Here is a 21,288-nt window from a genome sequence, read left to right as displayed (position 1 = left end):
GTGTTCAGGAGGGAGCAGTAGTTAAGGGTAGAGCTTTGGAACCGAACTGCCTGGGTTCAAATCCCAACACAGACACAATTTCTATAATCTCAGACAAGGGACTTTAAACCTCAATTTAGAATATGGAAAATAATCTATTCATTGCTGAGTTGTGTGTATAATAGCCATCCTTATGATGCCATGTTTGCAGTTCAAGCACGTTCTCAGATGTGGCCTAAACCATCCATGAGGGACATGAGGCTCTAGACACTCTCTAAATGCCTGCCCACACCCACCTCCTCCTCATTTCACTTGGGCAAGCGCATCTCCAAGCAAACTAGGGACGGCCCAGCCCAGCCCTCCCCAGCACAGCATAGAAACACAGACTTCTCTCCTCAGGGACCTCTAAGGCCGGGCACCTTTGTGTTCCCTGTGAAAGAAACTTCAGGAGTGTTCTGTGAAGTCAGGAATTGCTATGTGTGTGAGGACATAATCTGTAAATACGCCCATAGGAGTGGAGTTTCCCCCCGCCCCCCTTTTAGAGGATTCCTGTTAACCTACACCTGCTCAGGAGCCACAGCCAGTGTAGTAAGGAAACCAATAAGCAAGAGATGATGGATTCCTCGTGGGGACAAACTGGTGAAGCGTGAGGTGCTGAACAATATTTTCACAACAAGTGTGTGAGAATAGCTAAAATATCAACATTGTGTTTCATTGACATCTGTTTTTTCTTCATCTGATACCTCCCTCTTAATTTTATTATTTTAAGTATTCCTTATGTTTCAGGATAATTTGCCCTTCGAAATGTAAGCAAATGCCTGGAAAAAAATTAACGTAAAAAAGTGACTTTTAGTCATGCGGAGCAGCACGAGAAAAAGTCCCAGCTGAATTGAAGCCAACTTAAACTGCGGATACCCGCCTGCAGTTTAGATAGCCGAACGTAATGTAAACACTGTGTTATTACTAGAATGAATGGGAAGGCCTGCAATTGAGAAATGTATGAGGAGGCGTGGTGAGGGTGGGGTCCTGACATGGCTTCTAGCTGCACTGAAACCTTCCTCAGGACTCAGAACCACAAGGCATCTCCTGTCACTGCCCCAGAACACACACACACACTGCAAACACACACCTATGTGGCACAGTGCACATCCCCACACACACCCCTGCACAACACCCAGGCTCAACAACACATGCCCCAAAACACATATGAACACCCATATCTCAAGAACACGTGTGCACCACCCACACGACAACACCACACACCCACACCAATCATGTGTGACACACAGCTGCGCCACATGCACACCCACTGTGCCTGCCCTCTTGGTCCTCACAGGCCCCAGTCTCGATGTTGATAGAAGCAGCTCACTTGGGCAGGGAAAGGTGCCTCCTAGACCATATCAACATTGCTCTTGCTTCAACTTACAGTGTCCCTAGTAATCTAGAAGCCTGCCACAAATATCCCAAAATCATTGCAGTGGAGCCACAATCAATACCTTATTCCCAGGACAGCTGTGAAGCCCTTTTAATTAAAATCAATACAGTCCACGGAGTAGGGATGGGACAATGTGTCCTTTCTTTTAAAAACTGAACATGGTGTTAAGTGCTGATTTGATTTGCAATTTGTTTGAATGGAGTATGAGAGCAAATATGAGTGAAACTTGGGACAGATGGTTTCAATAAAAAAAAATTTTCAGCTCGAAAAGTTATTCCATGTACAGTACTTGGCCTTGAATTCTCAATATGGCCCTAAGTATTTTGTGGCTTTAAAATATATACAAATGTATTAGCTAGGATTTAGTTCAGCTATCAAGTGACAGAAAACTCAAAATAGTAGTGACTTAAATAAGACAGAAGAGGAAAAATAATTCTCTCTCATGTGTGTATAGGTTGTCCGGGGCTGCTGTGATGGCTCCACAATTGTTAGGGACACAGGCTTCTTCTCTCTTGTTGCTCCAACACCTTCAGCATAAGGCTTCCATTTCAGGGTCCAAGATTATTGTTCTAGTTCCATCCATCATGCTGACATTCCAGCCAGCAAGAAGCAGGAAAGAGAAGAAGGGCATGCCCTTTTCTTTCAAGAACACTTCCTGAAAGGTAACATGCATTCACATCTCACTGATCAGGACTTATTAATAGTCACATGACCACACATAACTGAAAGGGAGGTCTAGAAAGAAATATGGTTTTATTCTAGGTGACCATGTGCCAGCTAAAATTTGGGGTTCCATTACTATAGAATAAAGAGAGAATGGATATTAGAAGATAGCTATTAGTTTCTTCAACACATTAAAAAAAAAGAAGAAAAGTAGCCTCTACTCAGACGCAATCACTACTAACATTTTCAAATGTAGCATATGTGTGTGTGTGTTTGTAATTTCTTTTATAAAACTGAGTCCATATTGTATGCACTGTTTTGTTTCCATTTTGTGAATATATTTTTATGACTGTGTATTGATATCTATCCTTTTTTTAAAACCTCAAAAGAAAATCTAATCTAATTCTACCTAATAAAATAAGCACATTCTACATGTCACCTGAATCAATAATTCTTGCTTGAGGTATCATTCAGTTTGGGGGAGAAGGAGGCTATTTCACACTAAGCAAAAAGCTGGCTGGGATTGAGAAGCTATGAGAGGGCAGAGTCCCTGGCTCAAGGATCATCTGGGGGCACGCAGACACCCCTGAGAATGCAGGTGGAAGGGACACCTGGTGGGCCCCAGCCCTGAGCACCTGGGAAGGCAGTGGGGGGAGAGTGCACACTAGTGCTGCTTCCGCCCCGCCTCCAGCCAAGCCCTCGAGTGCTGCTGGCTGGAGAATTGAGCTCATGATATTTTGGGGAAATTATTTTATGAATTCTAAAGTTCATAATAATTAGGGCTTTATCCCCTTAGCAACTTCTCCTAGGATTTAGAATCCTTCCCTAAAGATCAAAGGATTACATTTCAGATAAGCATCCAGAGTGGTGACTTATCTAAGCAGCAGCTCAGAAACCTCAGTTCCTATTTGCTCTCATTTAATAGGTCTGTTTTATTTACTTGGTGCCCACAAGTGTGCCACAGGAAAACATCTTCCTTTCTGCTCACCACTCCCTCGCTGTCTTCCTAGAGCATCGGTTCAAATCAGCTCTCTGCTCAGGGTACTCCCGTGGTCTTGCTTTTGCTTGTACCAGATCCAACCTTCTCTACTGGACTTGCAGCCCCCTCTGTGATCTGTGGGCCACCCCCCGGGATGGCCCTCTCCTGCTCCACACTGCACGGAAGCCAGTGTGCAACCTCAGGTCCCCGTTCCCACAGCTGAGACCTTTTCTTAAGGAAGCCAGACATTAAGAACCAAACAGACTATCTCTTATGAGCTATATGGTAGTGCATGTTATTTAAGGCTTTGAGCCTCTGTTTCCTTCTGTGTCAAATAATACATATGAGGGAATAATAAAAAGGAGTAATTAAAACAGTGCCACAGGGGCATGGATGGGCCAAATGAGATCACGCGTGTAAAGTGCGGTACATTGTGCCTGGCCCATGGCAAGGGACTATACAAATGTGACTTTTCTCTCCCCATCCTTTGCCCCTGTAATTTTTTTTCCTCTGTTTAGGGCCTTTTCTCTGCTCAGAGTTTGCAGCGGATTGTGTTCCACCTGGATGCCCCTCGTTCAGGGCTGGGCTGTCCAACTGTCCAGAGCCTATGGGCTTCCCTTGCAGCTGAGGTCCTCGTCCCCTACCTCCCTGGGGAACTCTGTGCCAGAACTTGAAAGCATCAGTCTCCAGCCTCCCAGCTGTGCCCAGCGGCTCCACTGTCCTCAAGGGCCAGCACCTTCCTTGGGTAAATGGGACAGGCCTCGGCCAGAGAGCCAGCCTTTGAACAGTCAGGCGAGGCTACAGCCTGCCTCAGGGCCTGGCCCCCTCCCACAACCTTTTATCTCCCCAGAAGATCTCCAGCCTCCCTTTTTCTCTTATAAATGACAAAAACACTATCATAAAGAAACGCATGTGCCTTTCTGAGGCCAGAAGCCTCAGTATATGTTATCTTTAAAAACCACCTTTATAAAACTGCAATTCTCCAGGACAACCAAAGATAAAGTTAAAAAAAAAGAAAATGGTAAAAATTTTGCTCAAGTTTGACATGCAAAGGCTTACTATCTATAGTAGATTTCATCAGCTCTATAAGAACAGCATTAAGTCCCAACAGATAAAGGTAAAGAATAAATCATTCAAATAAGAGGAAATTGAAATTATATTACAAAAAAGACAAATGTTCAACATAATTGGTAATCAAATAAATATAATTTAAATCTTTAATCAGGTACCACTTCTGCCCACTGGATTGAAAGAGTATTTTAAAATAATAAAATGCGGTGCTATAAAAGCTACAGAGAGACTAGTGCTTCCTCAGAGTGCTGCTGGCATTGTAAATTATCACCAAGCACTTTGAAAAGCGATTTGGCAGTGCATTCTAAGAGCCATGAAAATGCTTCTGCCCTTTGGCTAACAATTTTCATGCCAATAATCATGCAAAACAAAAATAATCATGTGCATGAAAGTAATCTTTGTAGGGTTATCTACAATAGCAAAAAAATAAGCAATTCTGAATGTCTAACAGTAGGGGAAATGAATTAAACGTTGCCCCATGTCCTCAGTGTAATATTGTGCAGCCATCAAAATGATAATTAAATGCCCTTACATTCACCATCTCACATTTCTCTGATGTCCTTATCCCCAGATTGCACAAGGAACTAGAGAAGGCAATCCCTTGATTTTCCAGCTCCCCACTTAACATTCACACGTGGCCGCATCTGCACATGTCATCCTTCCTGTCTCTGCCCCCTTTCTCAGATTAATCTTCACACCTGCCTTCCAGACCCTCTCTGTCTCTGTCCCCCACCATCTCACGCTCTCAAATAGCTACTCTTCCTGAAATCAACCTCGGCCTCTCAGATCTCTTTCCTCTTCTTATCTCTTTCATTTTTAAGTAATAACTGTCCCTTGAACCTACATCTCTCTCCAGCTCTAGCCCTCTTGCTCTTCCCCTTCCAGCCAAACTCCTAGCTAGGGACAGTGGCGCTGGCCTTTCTCATCCCTTCTTTACCCCCCATTCACTTTAGCTCAGCGGCCCTGGGCTTTCAGCAAAGTCACCAACAACATCCTAGTTGACAAGTTTAGTGAATATTTTTTTCTTCTTTGACCTCTCGCCTCATTTGATCTCTCAGGGTCCAGTTTGACTCTTTTCCTCCTGAAACTAACTCTTCTGACTCTCTTCTCTCTGACTGAGGCTGGGTTTGCATGACGTGCCCTGCCTTTCTCATTGCTCTTCTCAGCAGCCTTGGTGCTCCCTCTTCCTCCATCCATCTTATAAGACTGTATTCCTCACGGGAATGTCACTGGTCATCTTCACTTGGGTTCTTCAACTCCCTTTAACTGGAGTCAGAAAAATGGGGTTCAAATGCTGATCTCGTTTTCCAACCTTGTGGCAAAGTTATTCTACCTCTTACACCTCAGTTTTCTGTTCTGTAAAATGTGGTTAACAATAGAGCCCACGCTATGGGGTGGGTAATAAATGGTATGCATTGGGTGAATGGTAGCTACCATGATGATTATTATATGACACCCTAATTTACTTTCCAGTCTAGACTCTGTTGAGCTTCAGAATAACTCTTGTATTCAATGTCCCGCTGGAGACCTTTATCCTTCCTCAAACTCAATATGTCCACAGTTGCATTAACCATTTTGCTCCTCCCCAATCCCATTCATAACCACACCTGAAAACTGGGAGTCACCCATGACACCTTCTCCCTTCATCTGTGTCTTTCTCCCCACTTCCAGACCACCCTAAAAATACTTCAAATGGAATTCCCCAAGCTTATTCCCCAGTGACCACAGCAGTGAAATGCCAACGTGATAAATGCCAAACACGCTGAGATTGTACAGGAGGGCAGGACAAGGTAGAAAGACCCGGGTCCCGAAACCAAACCTGTGAAAGGATGCCTGCCACGCAGAAAGGCCTGTTTAAACTTCATGTGAGTAAGAAACAATCCCCTCATACTCTATGCCACCAAGATTTTAAGAGCTAACTTTCCCAACAACTAGAGCTACTTTAACTAATATAATGTCCAAAATATCTGATGGATCTATCAACTACTCCAATCCCCACTGTCACCACCCTCCATAAGCCTTCATAATCCTTTTGTCATAGATCACATAACAATCTCCTCACAGGGTTGCCTGACTCTTCACTTTCACTTTTCTCAAGTCCATTCTCCATACAAGTGTTGGTGGGGACTTCATGAGTTGTTAGAGGACCCCAAGTGTGATGCTCTCAACCAGTCCTGCTTAAGACGATCTGGCACTGGTTCTCCATTACCTTCAAGATAAAACGCAACTCTTGCTATGGCATAGGAAGCTCTTCATGAATTGTCCCCATCTACCTGGTGTGTCTCTGCTCCTGCCCGTTTGTCCTACTTGCCAGCCAGATTTAATCACCCACAGACCCAATGCCATGTGCCAGGCTCCCTTGACTCACACCTCTGGGCATGCAGCTCCCTCTGCCTGGAACACATTCGTGTCTTCCTTCCCTACGTGGCTCTTACTCATCCTTTAAGATTCAGCGTGGGCATCACCCCTCTGAGAGGCCTTCCTTGACTCCGCCAGGCTGGGTAAAAGTCTCCTGGGTATCCACATTACCCCTGTGATCACGTCCTTTATAACATGTGTCACTCTATTTTATAGAATCTGTTTACTTGTCTCTGAAGACAAACATATAGTTTGGCATTTTCATTTTCTAGCACCATGTCTAGTTATAGTTGGAGCTCAATAAATGTTTATTGAATGAATGACCAGGAAAAAGTATAATTACAATGCAACATATAAAAATATTGACAACATACACTTTATTACCAAGCAAAAACTTAATTAATACATTGTATGTAAAGTACACTGCACACTATGGAATACACCGACATAACATACACATGCATGTGGATAAATTCTGGAAATAGTCATTCAAGAGTCATTTATTTAACACTTGTCTGTGCCAGATCATACTATGGGAAAGATTAATTAGAAGTCCATTTCCTCAAGAAGTTTACAATCTAGGGAGAAAAATAAGCAATCCCCGTTAACTGATGGGAATAGTGGTAAATGATTTTCTTTCAAAATTATCTGTATTTTTTTAAAATAATACATTTAAAAAGCAACTTACAAAACAGATAAAGGTCATCTATAAAATATTATACATAGTAATATTGAAGTTGTAAAATTCGATCTCCATTATTTTGAGTCCATGTAGCCAAATAAAAGTTTCTTTGGGTCTACCTATACACCTTTGCACACATGGATGTTTGTTTTGCTTCCCCATGATATTATCAGTATCTTGCATACAATGAGTGTGTCTGAACAGGTGCTGGGAAGTCCATGACTGGCTTAACTTTGCCATCTAGTTTAAAGGTAGCCCTTTTTTTCATACAAAGCAGAAATGTTGGGGTAAGGTGGGGCAGGGAGCCTCTATGCTGGAAGTGGGGAGGAACAATTTTGAATTACTCATCCCTAAGACCTTGCTCACCAGCCCTTCAGAGAAAGTTAGGGGAGCAGGGGCTGAAGACTGTGGGAGGGGAAGCTCTCCCATGAACTAATAGAGTGAGAATTCACTCATTACCAAGGGAGGGCACGAAGCCATTGTGAGGGATCTGCCCCCATGACCCAAACATGTCCCACTCAGTCCCATCTCCACCACTGGGGATCAAACTTCAACATGAGTTTTGGAGGGGACATATATCCAAACTATAGTAGTAATCTAAGTTGTAAGATCATACATTTCTCCATGACCTCATTTCAGTCTTTTGAAAAAAAACACATATGCCCTCAAATGCAAATGATTTGTTTCACATACATACACACACACACAAATGTTCACCAACTGAATTAAACCCCAAAACTCAACTTCCCTGCACAGTGTTATGTATCCTGTAGATATGTAGTGATAATAGTGGTTGTCTGCTCCTTATCTAAATCTTTTGGGAACGTTAGGTGATGGTGACCTCCCAGAATGGCAGCCCTTAGGAGTGGAGACTGCTCACCTGGTATGAAGTAGGAACACCCCTGATGTGTTTGGACACGCTGAGGAAGCAGGTGTCTTGGAAGTTACAACAGCACTGATCCCTGAGGATGAAAGGAAACCCTTGGGACAAGTGGAAGTGGAAAAAAGGAGATATTTTTAACAGAATCCATCTATCTCAGCATGTGTCCCAAAAAGATTACACACCATCCAACATTTGGATCTGGACAAACCATTTAATGTATTCAGTGGCTTTTTGCGATTTCTGCCTCTTTCAGCAACAATCTTTCTTTATAAACAGCCTCATACATCTCACCAAGCACCTGCTCTCTCCCTGAGCTGTCAGCACAAGTACCTATGCACCACCAGATAGACTTATACTTCCCAGCAGAAAAATATACTGCTTGTCTCTAAGAACCAAAAAGATGGAGCATGTGTGTGAGTGTGTGTGTATATGTGTGTGTGCGTATGCCCAGGGAGAAGTGGGGGGAGAATTGTTAGTATGGGTCTTTCCAACTCAATTTCATAAGGATCTAGACAGCTTGGTTGACTGCAACTCTGATTTTGTAAAACAGAATTGATTCACAAAGATCTGGGCCAGAAGAGGGCACACCTGGGAAATGGCTTTGAGCTTAATGCAGAGAAAGGGTGCAGATGCTGAGATATCTTGAACTCAATAACAGATTGGAGGGTCCAGGGCAGCCTGGACCTGAGTCAGAGTTTAATGCTTTCTGATGGGACCATTGAGCTCACTGGGGCCAAGAGAGAACCAAGTGTCAGCCCTCATCTTGGGACAGAAAGGAGCTTCTGTGTGAGTGTGGAAAATTAAATTGTCCATGGAGGAGAGGCCTAGATACTGTGTTAAGCCTGAAATCACACTGAATGACTTGAAGTGAGATTTTTACTGAAATTCCTTTATTGCAAGTATTCCAAAATGCAATCCAATAATTCAGGAGTGTCACTGCACACTAAACTGACAGGGGAGTTATATGATTGCTTAGATGAATATTCTCGACCCTGGCTTCTCTTTAGGATCTTTAGAAAATACCATGCCTGGGCCTCACTCCAGATCAAATGAATGGGAATCTCTGGGTTATTGATCCAGAGATGGGAAGTTTTAAAAAGCTTTCTAGGTAATTTGAATATGCAGTCAGGGTTGAGAACTGATAGCTTAGGCTGAGATGGGATGGAGATACCAAAGGGAGCCCAAGATAGAGTTGAGATTGACAGGTTGTGATTCTTGGGTCTAATCTGAGACAAGGAAATTTTCCCTATGTTCACAATTGGATAGTCCTGGAATATGAAGAAATGAGACACCTAAGAGCTTGTCACAGGTTGGCAATAGTGAGTCTAACCTATGATTACTGGTCAGAAAGCAAACTTTGCAGACCTCAAAACATAAATAAGACCAGACAAGCTGGCAGGTGAATAATACATTTAGTTGTGTGTTTTAGTCAAGTATCAAGAATTTTTGAACTAGAAAACCCACTCCAGGTAGCTCAAGATTAGGAAGGTTTCTATCATAGGCACAAAGAGTAATTTCAAAAAATCCAGGGACTCCAAAACTCCAGGGAGTTCAGGACTCCCAGAGCCAGGAACCAGACACTCAGGGACTGAGGTCTCTTCCTCCACTCTCAGTCATTCGATCTCCTTCATCTCTGCTCCTCTCTGCACATCTGCTTCATTCTTCCATTGCAACTGGCTTCCTCTGATTATTCATTTCATACAATGGTCCAACACAAGTGCTCCAGCCCTAACTCATCACCATCTTTCAGGTCCAGAGCCCAACACTCACTGACCATTGTTGTGGCATCTCTTAGTTCAAATTTTTGAGAGAGGGATCTGGTCACTAGACCAGGAAAGGATGGCTGATTTTATCTAGGAGATTAACACCAGTCTTAGGTCAGGTGTCAATCTTCTCCCATAAACTAAGCTGGGAGTAGAGAATGTCATGTGGTTCAGAGGCTGAACATTCTAGGAGACCACTGAAAGGGCAGGTGCTTGGGTAGGAGCTATGGGCAAGACAGGTGATGAAGTACATCTAATATTCATCCATAACCAATGAACCACATACCTTTTTTCTCTCCTATCTTCTACCTCCCAATAGATGAGATAAGGAAGGTTTGAAAGAATGTGCCCTGTCTGCTCTTGGGACCCAGCCTAGCATCTGAGAAAAAGTAACTACATGCTGGCATGACCCAAAGACAGTCTACAAACCCTCAACAAGCATTTATGTACATGATTCTACATGTGCTGTCTTCCTCTGGAAACCACTGAGAGGTCCGTTCTTGGCAATGTTGAAGCCTGAGGATGTCCAAACAGAGATCCTGTTGTGGGTTCAATTTTAACTTCATGCTTTCTGCTACATTGTGGCATGTAAAATGGAACATATTTAGACATTAAGGAGGTTTCTCCTCCCTTTGGGCCTTTATCTGATCGTTTGGAAAATTTGCAGTTAATATGCTATTACAGTAGTTTGACAGTTCACTTGACAGCTCTGAAATAACATTCTTGGCTCTTAGATGACAATCTTGTGCTGAAACACAAAATGGCTCTTTTCAGAAATTTAGAATTTCAGCCAAGTTTTGGATCCACAAAAACGGTTGTGTGTGGATTTTTTTAAACTCCCGAATGCACAAATTGTGTGTAAATCCATTGTATGGCCCAACATCAGTTATTGTAGTGAAGAATTGAACTATCCTATGCCATTTTTTCCTCTAGTTAAGTTCAAGTGCATTGAGGCAGGAATGATCTAGAGTTGGAGGAAGCCCAGGGTCAACCCATCCCCCAGCCATGGGCAGTCTCAGTACCTTTTTCCCTCTCTTTGGGTCCATGGGGCTAGAGGGAAAGTGAAGTCAGATGTAGGAAGAGGACACACAGGGAGAAGTGGGGAAAATACTAGTAACAAATGTTGTCTATTTTCACTTTGACCAGACCACGTAGTCTCCGGAGACTGTCTGTGGCCTCAGCACAATGCCATCATGCTGATGTGCAATCATTTATTTTAGAATTTTAAATGGCAACAACTATTTTAGCTTTTGCCCAAGTACAGCTATTGGAGATCTGGCTGATTGAAAATAATGAGAAAGACAAGGAGAAGGAGAAGGAGAGGAAGGGGAAGCAGAAGAGGAAGAAGAGGAGGAAGAAGGTGAAAGCTAATGCTTGTATTTTACTGACAAAACACCTTTAAGCCACAAGGATGATTTATCTGGGCTGAAAATAAAACTCCTGCCTACTGAAGTCTGGTGCAGCTGAGTTATCACTATTTTCGTCCTGTAATTTGTTTTATAGGGTACTAATTAACAGGGCAAAGTCTGTTGCCAGGAAAGCAAATCACATTTTGCTGTTTTCTTTTCCCCTAACCCAACACAGACCTGGTCTTTAATTAAAGAGCAAGTTCCAAGGGCACTATCAACTACTCAAATCGGGAAATACTGGGCAGAAAAGATCATGGTGAAACCTGCTGTGTAGAGTTGAAGAAAGATAATGGGAGAGAGAGAAATTGCACAGGTAACCTCCCAAAGAGGAGATTGTTTTCCTCAAATGTTCCAGATGTCCCCTTTTCACTCATCTTTTCTCTGCTCCCCCCAACTCAGAATGTCTTCCCTGAACTGCACGAGTAACCCAAACACCCTTTTTAAAAAGTGGATTTCTTTCCCCAGATCATTCCGGTACCTCAAGCAGTACTTTTTTTTTTTTTTTTTTTTTTTTTTAAGATAGCTACTTTCCCGTCAGACCCCATCCCAACCTCCCTCTTCTCTGGGGCTTCTTTTTTGAACTGTCCCCTAAGTGACGCGGGGCTTTGCTTGCCCCACAGGTGCCATTCATCCCTACCCCGACTCTCTCCTCCCTGCTCACCCCCTTCGCCAGGCCTCAGGGTCTTCTTCGCTCCTTTCTCCCTCGCCTTCTCTCTCCCCCATCCCATTCCTTGAAGTTCTGGACTGGAGGTGGCCGCTGTGGCTTCTCCTTCTTCCTTGAACCCTCTGAGACATCTTGCTGGGGGTGGGGGGTATGGGATGGGAGAGGATAGGCTGGCTGGTGAGGAGAGCGCGTGCAGGGCTCGCACCTGCCTGCCGGAGCCAGGAGCCTGACGTCACCGCACCCTGCCTGTCAATCTCTGGCGCGCGCTGCTCGCAGCCGCCTTTTCTGCCACCGACTAGTCAGTCTCTCACTCGCTGCGGCGCCGGCACAGCCACAGCGCCGGGCGCTTGCCTCCTCGCCCGCCCGGCCGCCTCCTGCAGGCAGCTGCTCCGTCAGCGAGGGGAGCGCAGCCCGGCGCCCGGCCACGGCGCCCATGACCAGCGACTTCCTGGAGCCCTGACTGCCCAGGTGAGCGGCCCGGGGAACTTTGAGGGTTTGGGAGGGGACGGGGTGAAGGATAGCCAGGGGAGGGGTCTTCCCAGTAGCTGGAGAAATGAAGCTTGACTCCGTCCACCCCGATACACACACACCCCAGTGTCTCTCCTCCCAAACCTCCTTCTCAGGGGTCTCTGCGGGCTCCGGGGCTCTCCCGGCTAAGCGATCGCGGAAACTTGGCTTTCAGCACCGCGGACAGCGACTCCGCTGCCGGGCTCCGGGGAATGCCCGGATGGCGCCAGCCACAGCCCGGCCGGGCGCTCCCAGGCGGAACTCCAGCTTGGCTACTAGGGTGCGTGTGCAAATACAAGCACACGCGAAATTGATCTGGGGCATATCTGTGCAAAACCTCAGAAGTCTGTGCGGTAGACACGGTACGTTTCACTCACGCACGCAACAGGTATTTATTGTGGGTTCGCACTTAGCCCCTGCTTCCGCGCTCGGCTCTGGGGTCCTGCGGTGGTGTGGGCAGCGCGAGCAGGACTATGAGAGCGCGACACCTGCGCGCGGGGAAGTTTCCTGGCAGCTAGAACTGCACCTGACGCCTGCACTCCCTCTTTATGCAGGGTGCAACATCTGGCTGCGATGAACGCGAGCGCCACCTCGCTCAACGAGTCCCAGGTGGTGGTAGTGGCGGCCGAGGGAGCGGCGGCGGTGGCCACAGCAGCAGCGGCGTCGGACACTGGCGAATGGGGGCCTCCTGCAGCGGCAGCGGCGCTAGGAGGCGGCGGTGGGGCTAACGGGTCCCTGGAGCTGTCCTCACAGCTGTCCGCCGGGCCGCCCGGACTGCTGCTGCCAGCTGTGAATCCGTGGGACGTGCTACTGTGCGTGTCCGGGACAGTGATCGCGGGCGAAAATGCGCTGGTGGTGGCCCTCATCGCGTCCACCCCGGCGCTGCGCACGCCCATGTTCGTGCTAGTGGGCAGCCTGGCCACCGCTGACCTGCTGGCAGGCTGCGGCCTCATCCTGCACTTCGTGTTCCAGTATTTGGTGCCCTCGGAGACTGTGAGCCTGCTCACGGTGGGCTTCCTCGTGGCCTCCTTCGCCGCTTCGGTCAGCAGCCTGCTGGCCATTACGGTGGACCGATACCTGTCCCTCTATAACGCGCTAACTTATTACTCTCGCCGGACACTGTTGGGCGTGCACCTCCTGCTCGCCGCTACCTGGACGGTGTCCCTCGGTCTCGGGCTGCTGCCTGTGCTTGGCTGGAACTGCCTAGCAGAGCGCTCAGCCTGCAGCGTGGTGCGCCCGCTGACTCGCAGCCACGTGGCGCTGCTCTCCGCAGCCTTCTTTATGGTCTTCGGCATCATGCTGCACCTGTACGTGCGCATCTGCCAGGTGGTCTGGCGCCACGCGCACCAGATCGCGCTGCAGCAGCACTGCCTGGCACCACCCCACCTTGCAGCCACCAGAAAGGGCGTGGGAACGCTGGCCATGGTGCTGGGCACTTTCGGCGCCAGCTGGCTGCCCTTTGCCATCTATTGCGTGGTGGGCAGCCACGAGGACCCAGCAGTCTACACCTATGCTACGCTGCTGCCCGCTACCTACAACTCCATGATCAATCCCATCATCTACGCCTTCCGCAACCAGGAGATCCAGCGCGCCTTGTGGCTCCTATTCTGTGGCTGTTTCCAGTCCAAAGTGCCCTTCCGCTCCAGGTCCCCCAGTGAGGTCTGAAGGGTTCCTTCCGTGTCCTCTCTCCAACACCACACTCCCAGCAAGCCAGCCTTTGGTGAGCTTCTAGGTGCCTGCTGATGAACTCAGATCCCAATGGTGTGCCTCTGACTTTGGGAAGAAAGAGGGAATAAACATAAATGCAACAAACTCACAAGGACAAAGAGGCTTGTTGGCACTTTACATATACAGTGTATACATGTGTACATATATATACAAATATTTGTATATTCTGGAGGTGTTCAGGATGTAGAGCTTCCTGTTATGTGAGAAACTAACAAAAAGATGTGGTTGTATACTCAAATCATACATCACATTTGTCAAGTGAAGACATTCCAATACTGCTTAATTATAGCACTTTATTTTTAGCTGCTGAACTGCCAAAACAGTGTTGCCATTTTCAAGGGCAGGGTAAAGGGAGTAAAAGGTGTATTTTTGTTGTATGTGATAGACTATTTTGCTGCACATGCATCAACAAATTACAACATATTTTGTACACAAATAAACACACTATAAAAATGTAATTTGGAGTATGTGACTGGCTATAGAATTATTATAAGAGCTGAATTATATGTGTATTTACTTTAAAAGTTTATTATTCATCTCCCTCCTGAGAAAATCTTAATGTAAAAAATCATATGCATTTGCACATTGTTCATAAATTTTCACTGAAATACCTACTCTAGATCATTATGGTTGGGGAGGGGGCAGGAAGGGAGTAATATAGTCACATAACAGTACTCACTTCACAGAACAGCAAAGGGTTATTATTGTTATGAGTGCAAGTTAATCTACTCCCTTGGTTACGTGGTTTGGAAAACAAATGTCAGGGGATGTCTGGAACTATTCCTTCAATATCATGACATGTGCGCTTGTGAATCCTGAAACCACAACTTTCAGTTGTAGTTTTTCCAGTATGGCAAGAACTTTAAATGCTGAAAATTCATATTGACGTAGAACATTGTTGCTGGCCAGATCTGGTAGCAAAATGCACAGCCTTATAAATGAATAAATTTTTCTAAGATAAGCTTCCAAGACACAGACCTCAAATCTTCATGGGGTCAATGGAGGTATGTCCAGTATGCTCTCTTGAAGTGCTCTCATCTTCAAAACAGGGCATTAAGATCCTCAAGAACTAAACATTCCCATTTCACTGATGGGTATGAGTCATGGTTCCCCTCCTCCTCTTCTCACAGGATGATGTGAGGCTAAATCAGAGAACATATGTAGGCATGCTTCTGGGAAGAAATATGCACACAAGCACAAGTAGTTACTACTCTTAGGCCTTAGGAAACACACACGAGCAAATTTTTTTTTATATTCCACAAATATTTATTGAGTGCCTACTGTATGCTACACAATTCCAGGGCTGGGAATATGAAAGTGAACAAAACAGGCAAGAAGTGTCTGTGCTCATAATGCTACATTCTAGTGGGAGAGATGACCTACAAGTAAATAAACATACATATAATGTCATGTCACAAATAAATGCTAACAAAAAAATAAATAAAATAGAATGAGGGGTGGCAAGCAGTGGAGGGTGCCTCACTGGTTAGGGTGACCAGGGAAGGTCTCTCTGAGGAGATAATATGTAGGAGGAAAGCTAAGCAAAGTGGGGATGAGACATATGAACATGTGTGAGGAGAGATTTTCAGGCAGAGGAAGCAGCAAGTGCAAAGGCTTCAAGGCAGGAGCATGCCTGGCAAGTTCAAGGAACAGCAAGGAGGACAACATGGCTGGGCAGAGTGAGCAAGGGAGAGAGAGGCATGGAATTAACTTGGAGAGGAGCTGGGATTGGATCATTTCAATCTTTATAGGCCACTGCAGGAACTTGGGCTTTTACCCTAAGTGATATCGAAGTGACTTAATCTGATTTATATTTTTAAAGAGTGACTCTGCCTGTCCTATTGAAAATCATCCCTAGACTATTTCCTGCTGTCAGAGTGGGAGCAGAAGATGGGGGTCCATAACTATAATCCCCATGAGAAACGACAGTGGCTGGGACACATAATCCCCATGGCAACAACAGTGGCAGTGGTGAAGATGGAGAGCAGTGGTAGATTCTAGAAATATGTTGAAAGATAGATTGGATGTGGGACATGAAAGAAAAAAGTTCAGAATGGCTCTAAGTTTTTTTCCTTGGGCAAATGAGTTAATGCAGGGGTCTTTAGTGAGCAAGAAAAAACTGGCAGTGGGGTACATGGGGAAATGTGATGATCTATATTATGTGTCAATTTGGCTGGGCCATAAGGTACCCAGATATTTGGTCAAACACTATTCTGGGTATTTCTGTGAAAGTGTTTCTGAATGAGATTAATATTTAAATTGGTGGACTTTGAATACACCAGGTCGTCTTCCTCACCCAATCATTCAAAGGCATGAATAGAACAAAAAGATTGGCCTGAGTAAGAAAGAATTCTCCAGTGGACTGCCTTCAGACGTCATCTGCAACTGGCTCTTTCTGGTTCTACAGCAGACAGTCTTGAGACTTAAACTACAGCATCAATTCTCCTGGGTCTCCAGACTGCTGGCTCACCCTGCAGATTTGGACTTGGCAGCCTCCATAATCATGTGAGCCAATACCTTGTAATAAATTTCTTCACACACACACACACAGAGCCTATTGGTAGAATGTATGTGCAGATAGATAGATAGATAGATAGATAGATAGATAGATAGATAGATATACATACATGGTTCTGTTTCTCTGTAGAACCCTGACTAATACAGGAAGGGTGGGAAACTTGAAAAGTTTGTTTTAAACACCTAAATGGAGAGCTCATGTGTGCAGCTTATTCATTTATTTATTTCACAAAAACTTCTATATACTTACTATATGCCAGACACTGCTCTAAGCACTTCATAAATATTAGCTCATTTAATCACCATAACAGCCTGAATTGGTCAGGTCCCAGCAGGAGACAAATGGCATACTCAAACCAGGTGATTGAGGGAAGTTTAATGAAGGGACTAATTATAAAAGTGTGAGCATGGTTAAGTGAAATCAATGAGGGATGATGAAGTTCCCCCAAAGTTGGCACCAGCAGTGCTGCCAGAAGGGGAAAGGGGACACAGAGGTTACTGGAACCTGGAGGGAGGGCTTCAAGTGTTGGCTGCCCAGCAGAAGTTGAGGCTTTTAACAGAGGAAAGCAGCCACTGCCAACCTATGGCTTGACAGGGAGAAATCTGGAAGAATAAATTATTGAAACACCCTCTCTTCCCTCCATCCCACCTCTTGATGGTGGCTTCCATGCACCAAACTCAATGAGAAGCCAAAGATCAAGACAACTCTTTTATGCAGTCTCCTTAGGCCAGCTTCCCTGGGCACCAAACAGGTAGAGAAGGGTACAAATTGGATCCGCCAGTGCAAACAGAAAACGTCCACAAATGCCATGAGCTCAGTGCTGTTACTCTCCCCACTTTACAGCTGAGCAAATGAAGACACAGAGAGGTTAGCTATACATGTTTGGAGTTCAGGAAAGAGATCTAAGCTGGACAAATGAATTTGGGACTTATCAAAATATAGGTGGCATTTAAAGCCATAGTCTGGAAGCAGCCACTTCTTGTACTTGTAGACAGAGAAGAGAGCCAAGGATTGACCCCCAGGGAACTGAAGCACTTAGAAATCAAGAAGACAAGAAGAGTAAATCAAAGAAGAAAGAGAAGTGGTCAGTGAGGTAGGAGGAACCCAAGGGAGTACAGTGACTCAAAATAAAGAAGAAAAAAGTATTTGAGGGAGGTTGTCAACTGGCTCAATGTTGCTGAGAGAATAAGTAAAATGAGGACTTAAAAATATGAGTAGAGATTTTTGTAATGTGAATGTCGTTGGTGAACTTGACAAGAGAAACTTCAGGAGAGGAAGAGAGAAAAAAAGTTTACTGTAGAAGGTACAAGAGAAAATGCAAGAGCAATCTAGTTTCCAGCGACTCACAGCAGAACGGTGACCTTTTCAGCAGCATAAGACACACATGTCTTATAGATGTAGAGTTTTACAGTGTCTATAAAATTAAAGCTGGGAAGATCAGCATTGTTGCTCATTTATTAAATTAAAATTTTCTGAAGAACTAACCTTCATAGACTCTTGAGATACTGTTTCAGGTCCTATTAGCATCTGAAATGCATTTAAGAGGACTAAAATACAAAAGCTCTGGCTGTCAACTTTCCCAAACATGGTGGGGAAAAATATGTATAATTTTAGAGATGGAACAAAGAAGTCAATATTATTATACCTCTTATAATTACAAGGAAAAATTTCTTTCAATCAGCACATTAAGAAAGTTCAACACTAGAATAATAAGACACAGACTGTGAATCTGACCTGAATCCACCTAGTATTAATATTTAATATCAGCCTCTACCCTATCAAATGTTTGGGAGAGCGAAGAATAAGAAGATACTAAGCAATCAGGTTGTTATTAATGCTGACTCACACAGTTGGACAGGATGTATAATAGCAATAGCCTTGACATTAACCAACCTGATGATGTGAGAATATAAAACGTGGGTAGATCTTGAAACATTTCCATAGAGGAATGTCACATATTTATTTGATCTATTAAATATTAATTAAGAATCCTATTGCTGGGAGGCTGAGGCAGGAGAATCACTTGAGGTCATGACTTTGAGACCAGCCTGAGCAACAGTGAGACCTCATCTCTACAAAAAAAAAAAAAAAAAAATAGAGAAATTAGGCAGGTGTGGTGGCACACACCTGTAGTCCCAGCTACTTGGGAGGCTGAGACCGGAGGATCCCTGGAGCCCAGGATTTTGAGGTTACAGTGAGCTACAGTGATGCCACAGTACTCTAGCTGTGGTGACAGAGTGAGACCCTGCCTCAAAAAAAGAAAAAAGGGATCACCTATTGAAGGACCCTCTGCTAGTTGCTGGAAACATACAGTCGTTGAGAAAGGCAAGACTCACTCAAACATCCAACTGCCTACCCACCTTTTTGTCTAATGAGTATCCTAAATTTAACAAATTTATAATTGGGCCACTGATCTTTATCCCCTAACCTGCCCTTTCTCCCTTATTTACTATCTAAGTTAATGGCAATGTCATCTTTCTAGTTGTTCTGGCCAGAAACCTTGGAATCGTACTTACTCTTCTATTTCTCTCATACTTCACATCCAATGTGTCAGCAAAGCCTGTTGTCTTCAACTTCAAAATATACTCAGAATCCAGCCACTTCTCACCATCTGTACCGCTGTCACGATCTCTTGCCTGAATTACTGTAGTAGCCTCCTCCCTGGTCTAGCAGCTTTGGTTCTTGTACCCTTCAGTCTACAGCGTATACAGTGGCTCACCCCAACAAACAGTTGGTCTTTGGGACTCCTCTTTAGATCTAGGCATGAGCCCACCAGGAGTGTATCTGTCTCAAAAGAACAAACTTGGGGAAGAGGTTTCTAGGCCCTGGAAACAGGCCTTGAGTAAGAATTTCTTAAGTAAGGAATTCTGGAGTCCTGGGTACTGGGTGCCTGGTCTAGAAGAGAAGCCATAGACTCTTAACCCCAAGAGAAGCTGCGCAGCTGGAGGAGACCTAGAGCAGGGGCCTTTGGAACATGAGGCTCTGGGCAGAGCCCCACCTGGCCCAGCATTTTAGTTCCCTGTGCCTTTCTCTTAGGAGGACACTTGTGATTACATTGAGGCCTTACCCAGATAATGTAGGATAACCTCCCTATCTCAGGATCCTTCATCACATCTGCAAAGCCTCCTTTGCCACATGAGGCAACATACACAGTTTCGAGAACAGCACCAATGAAAAGTGCAGCATCAAAAGTATGCACGGAGTGGGAAATAACCCCATAGGAAAGTCAGGAAAATGTTGTGGAAGACCCCACTAGGGAGGCAACACAAAACTGAGTCTAGAAGAACAAAAGAAATTTGCAAGGCAAAGAGTATTGAAGGGGAGTGTTCCAGACCAAGAGGGCAACACGAAGCGCAAAAGCATGGCTCATTCAGAGAAATGCAGGCCATTCGTTAAGGCTGGAGTGTATGAGATGAGGGCCCTGGAGAGGCAGTGGCAGAGGCTGAGAAAGATAGCAGGAGCCAGCACACAAGGAGCTGCATTGAGAATGGAGAGCAGATGGGAAAGACTAGAAGCCCAAAAGATCATTTGGAGGCTGGTTGCAGTAATCCAGGTGACAGGTGATGCCAGCCTCAGCTAAGCAGGGCAGAAGGGGTTTGGAGAAGGAGACAAACTCAAGAGATCTCAAAGAAATAGAATGTCTCAGACTGTCAAAGTTAGTGATTGTAGGGTTGAGGAGTGGTCTTGGAGTCAAGGGTGTTAAACTGGGTGGGGTTAAACTGCTGGGCTGGGAACATAAGGGAAGAGGCAGATTTAAGGAAGAGGATGATGGATCGAGTTTTCTATGTATTAAACTTCAGGATCTGTGGGATATCCAAGTGGAAGCTGCTAGCCCTGTGGCTTTGTAGCTCACAAGGATGCTTGGAACAGAGACATCATTTCTATAGTCATGACTTTACTATGGAAGTGAAGCCATGGGAGGTAATGAGAAGAGGCCAAGGTCACAGTTTGGGACACAATAAGATATGGGAGTACAATGAAGGGAAGCAAAGGAAAGAAGAAGACCTAGGAGGGGCATCCAGTGGAGACTTTGAAAGGCCAGGAGAAAGTGATCAAGGGTGTAAAGGCTGCCAAGAGATCAAGAAAGACAGGAGTTGGAAATTACTAGATTTAGGAACATGATGGTCATTGGTCACCTAAGTGAGAGCAGCTTTAATGGAGAGCGGGATGAAAACTAGATCGAGTGAGTTGAGGAGGAAACAGGAACGTTCCAATTTTTTTTTTTTTTTTTTTTATAAATTTAGCTTTAAATGGAAAGAGACAGAGTGGTAGCTAGGGGGAAACACAAGGTCAAATACAATAGTCTTTCCCCGGTTTGTTTTGTTTTTTAAAGATAGGCAAGAACAGAATATATTATTAGATTGAGGGGAAAGTAACATATCACTGGAAAAGCTGAGGGTGGGAGAGGGGGAAAGATGCCTGACAGTGAGGCTTGATAGGAGACGGGATCCAGGACACAGTGTCAGAGGAGGGAAGGACCTAGACGGGAGGTGGGGACACAGTTTCCCTGCTCTGACAGGAGGCAAGGTGGGAATAATTGGTACTGATAGATCTAAGTTTATGGGAGGTGGGAGGAAGTTCACAGAGTTCCTACATGACAACCTCAATTCATCTGAAGGAGGAGTGCCAGTTAAGAGACTATTACAAGA

The 21,288-nt window shown here is 44.9% G+C and overlaps 2 protein-coding genes across 2 annotated transcripts in view; both read left to right on the top strand.

Moving 5' to 3' along the window:
• Nucleotides 1-21,288, top strand: part of CDC40 (cell division cycle 40) — a 487,800-nt gene that overhangs the window by 266,052 nt on the left and 200,460 nt on the right. The gene's annotated exons all lie outside the window — the stretch shown is intronic.
• On the top strand, nt 12,196-15,762 carry GPR6 (G protein-coupled receptor 6). The gene is made up of 2 exons (XM_012753286.2): nt 12,196-12,354; nt 12,948-15,762. Exon 2 carries the CDS (start codon nt 12,967-12,969, stop codon nt 14,056-14,058), a length of 1,092 nt encoding a protein of 363 aa, XP_012608740.1. The 5' UTR covers nt 12,196-12,354; nt 12,948-12,966; the 3' UTR covers nt 14,059-15,762.

This window comes from Microcebus murinus, chromosome 5, assembly GCF_040939455.1.
Source record: "Microcebus murinus isolate Inina chromosome 5, M.murinus_Inina_mat1.0, whole genome shotgun sequence".
Lineage (NCBI taxonomy): Eukaryota > Metazoa > Chordata > Mammalia > Primates > Cheirogaleidae > Microcebus > Microcebus murinus.
This window is presented reverse-complemented; position numbering and strand designations above follow the sequence as displayed.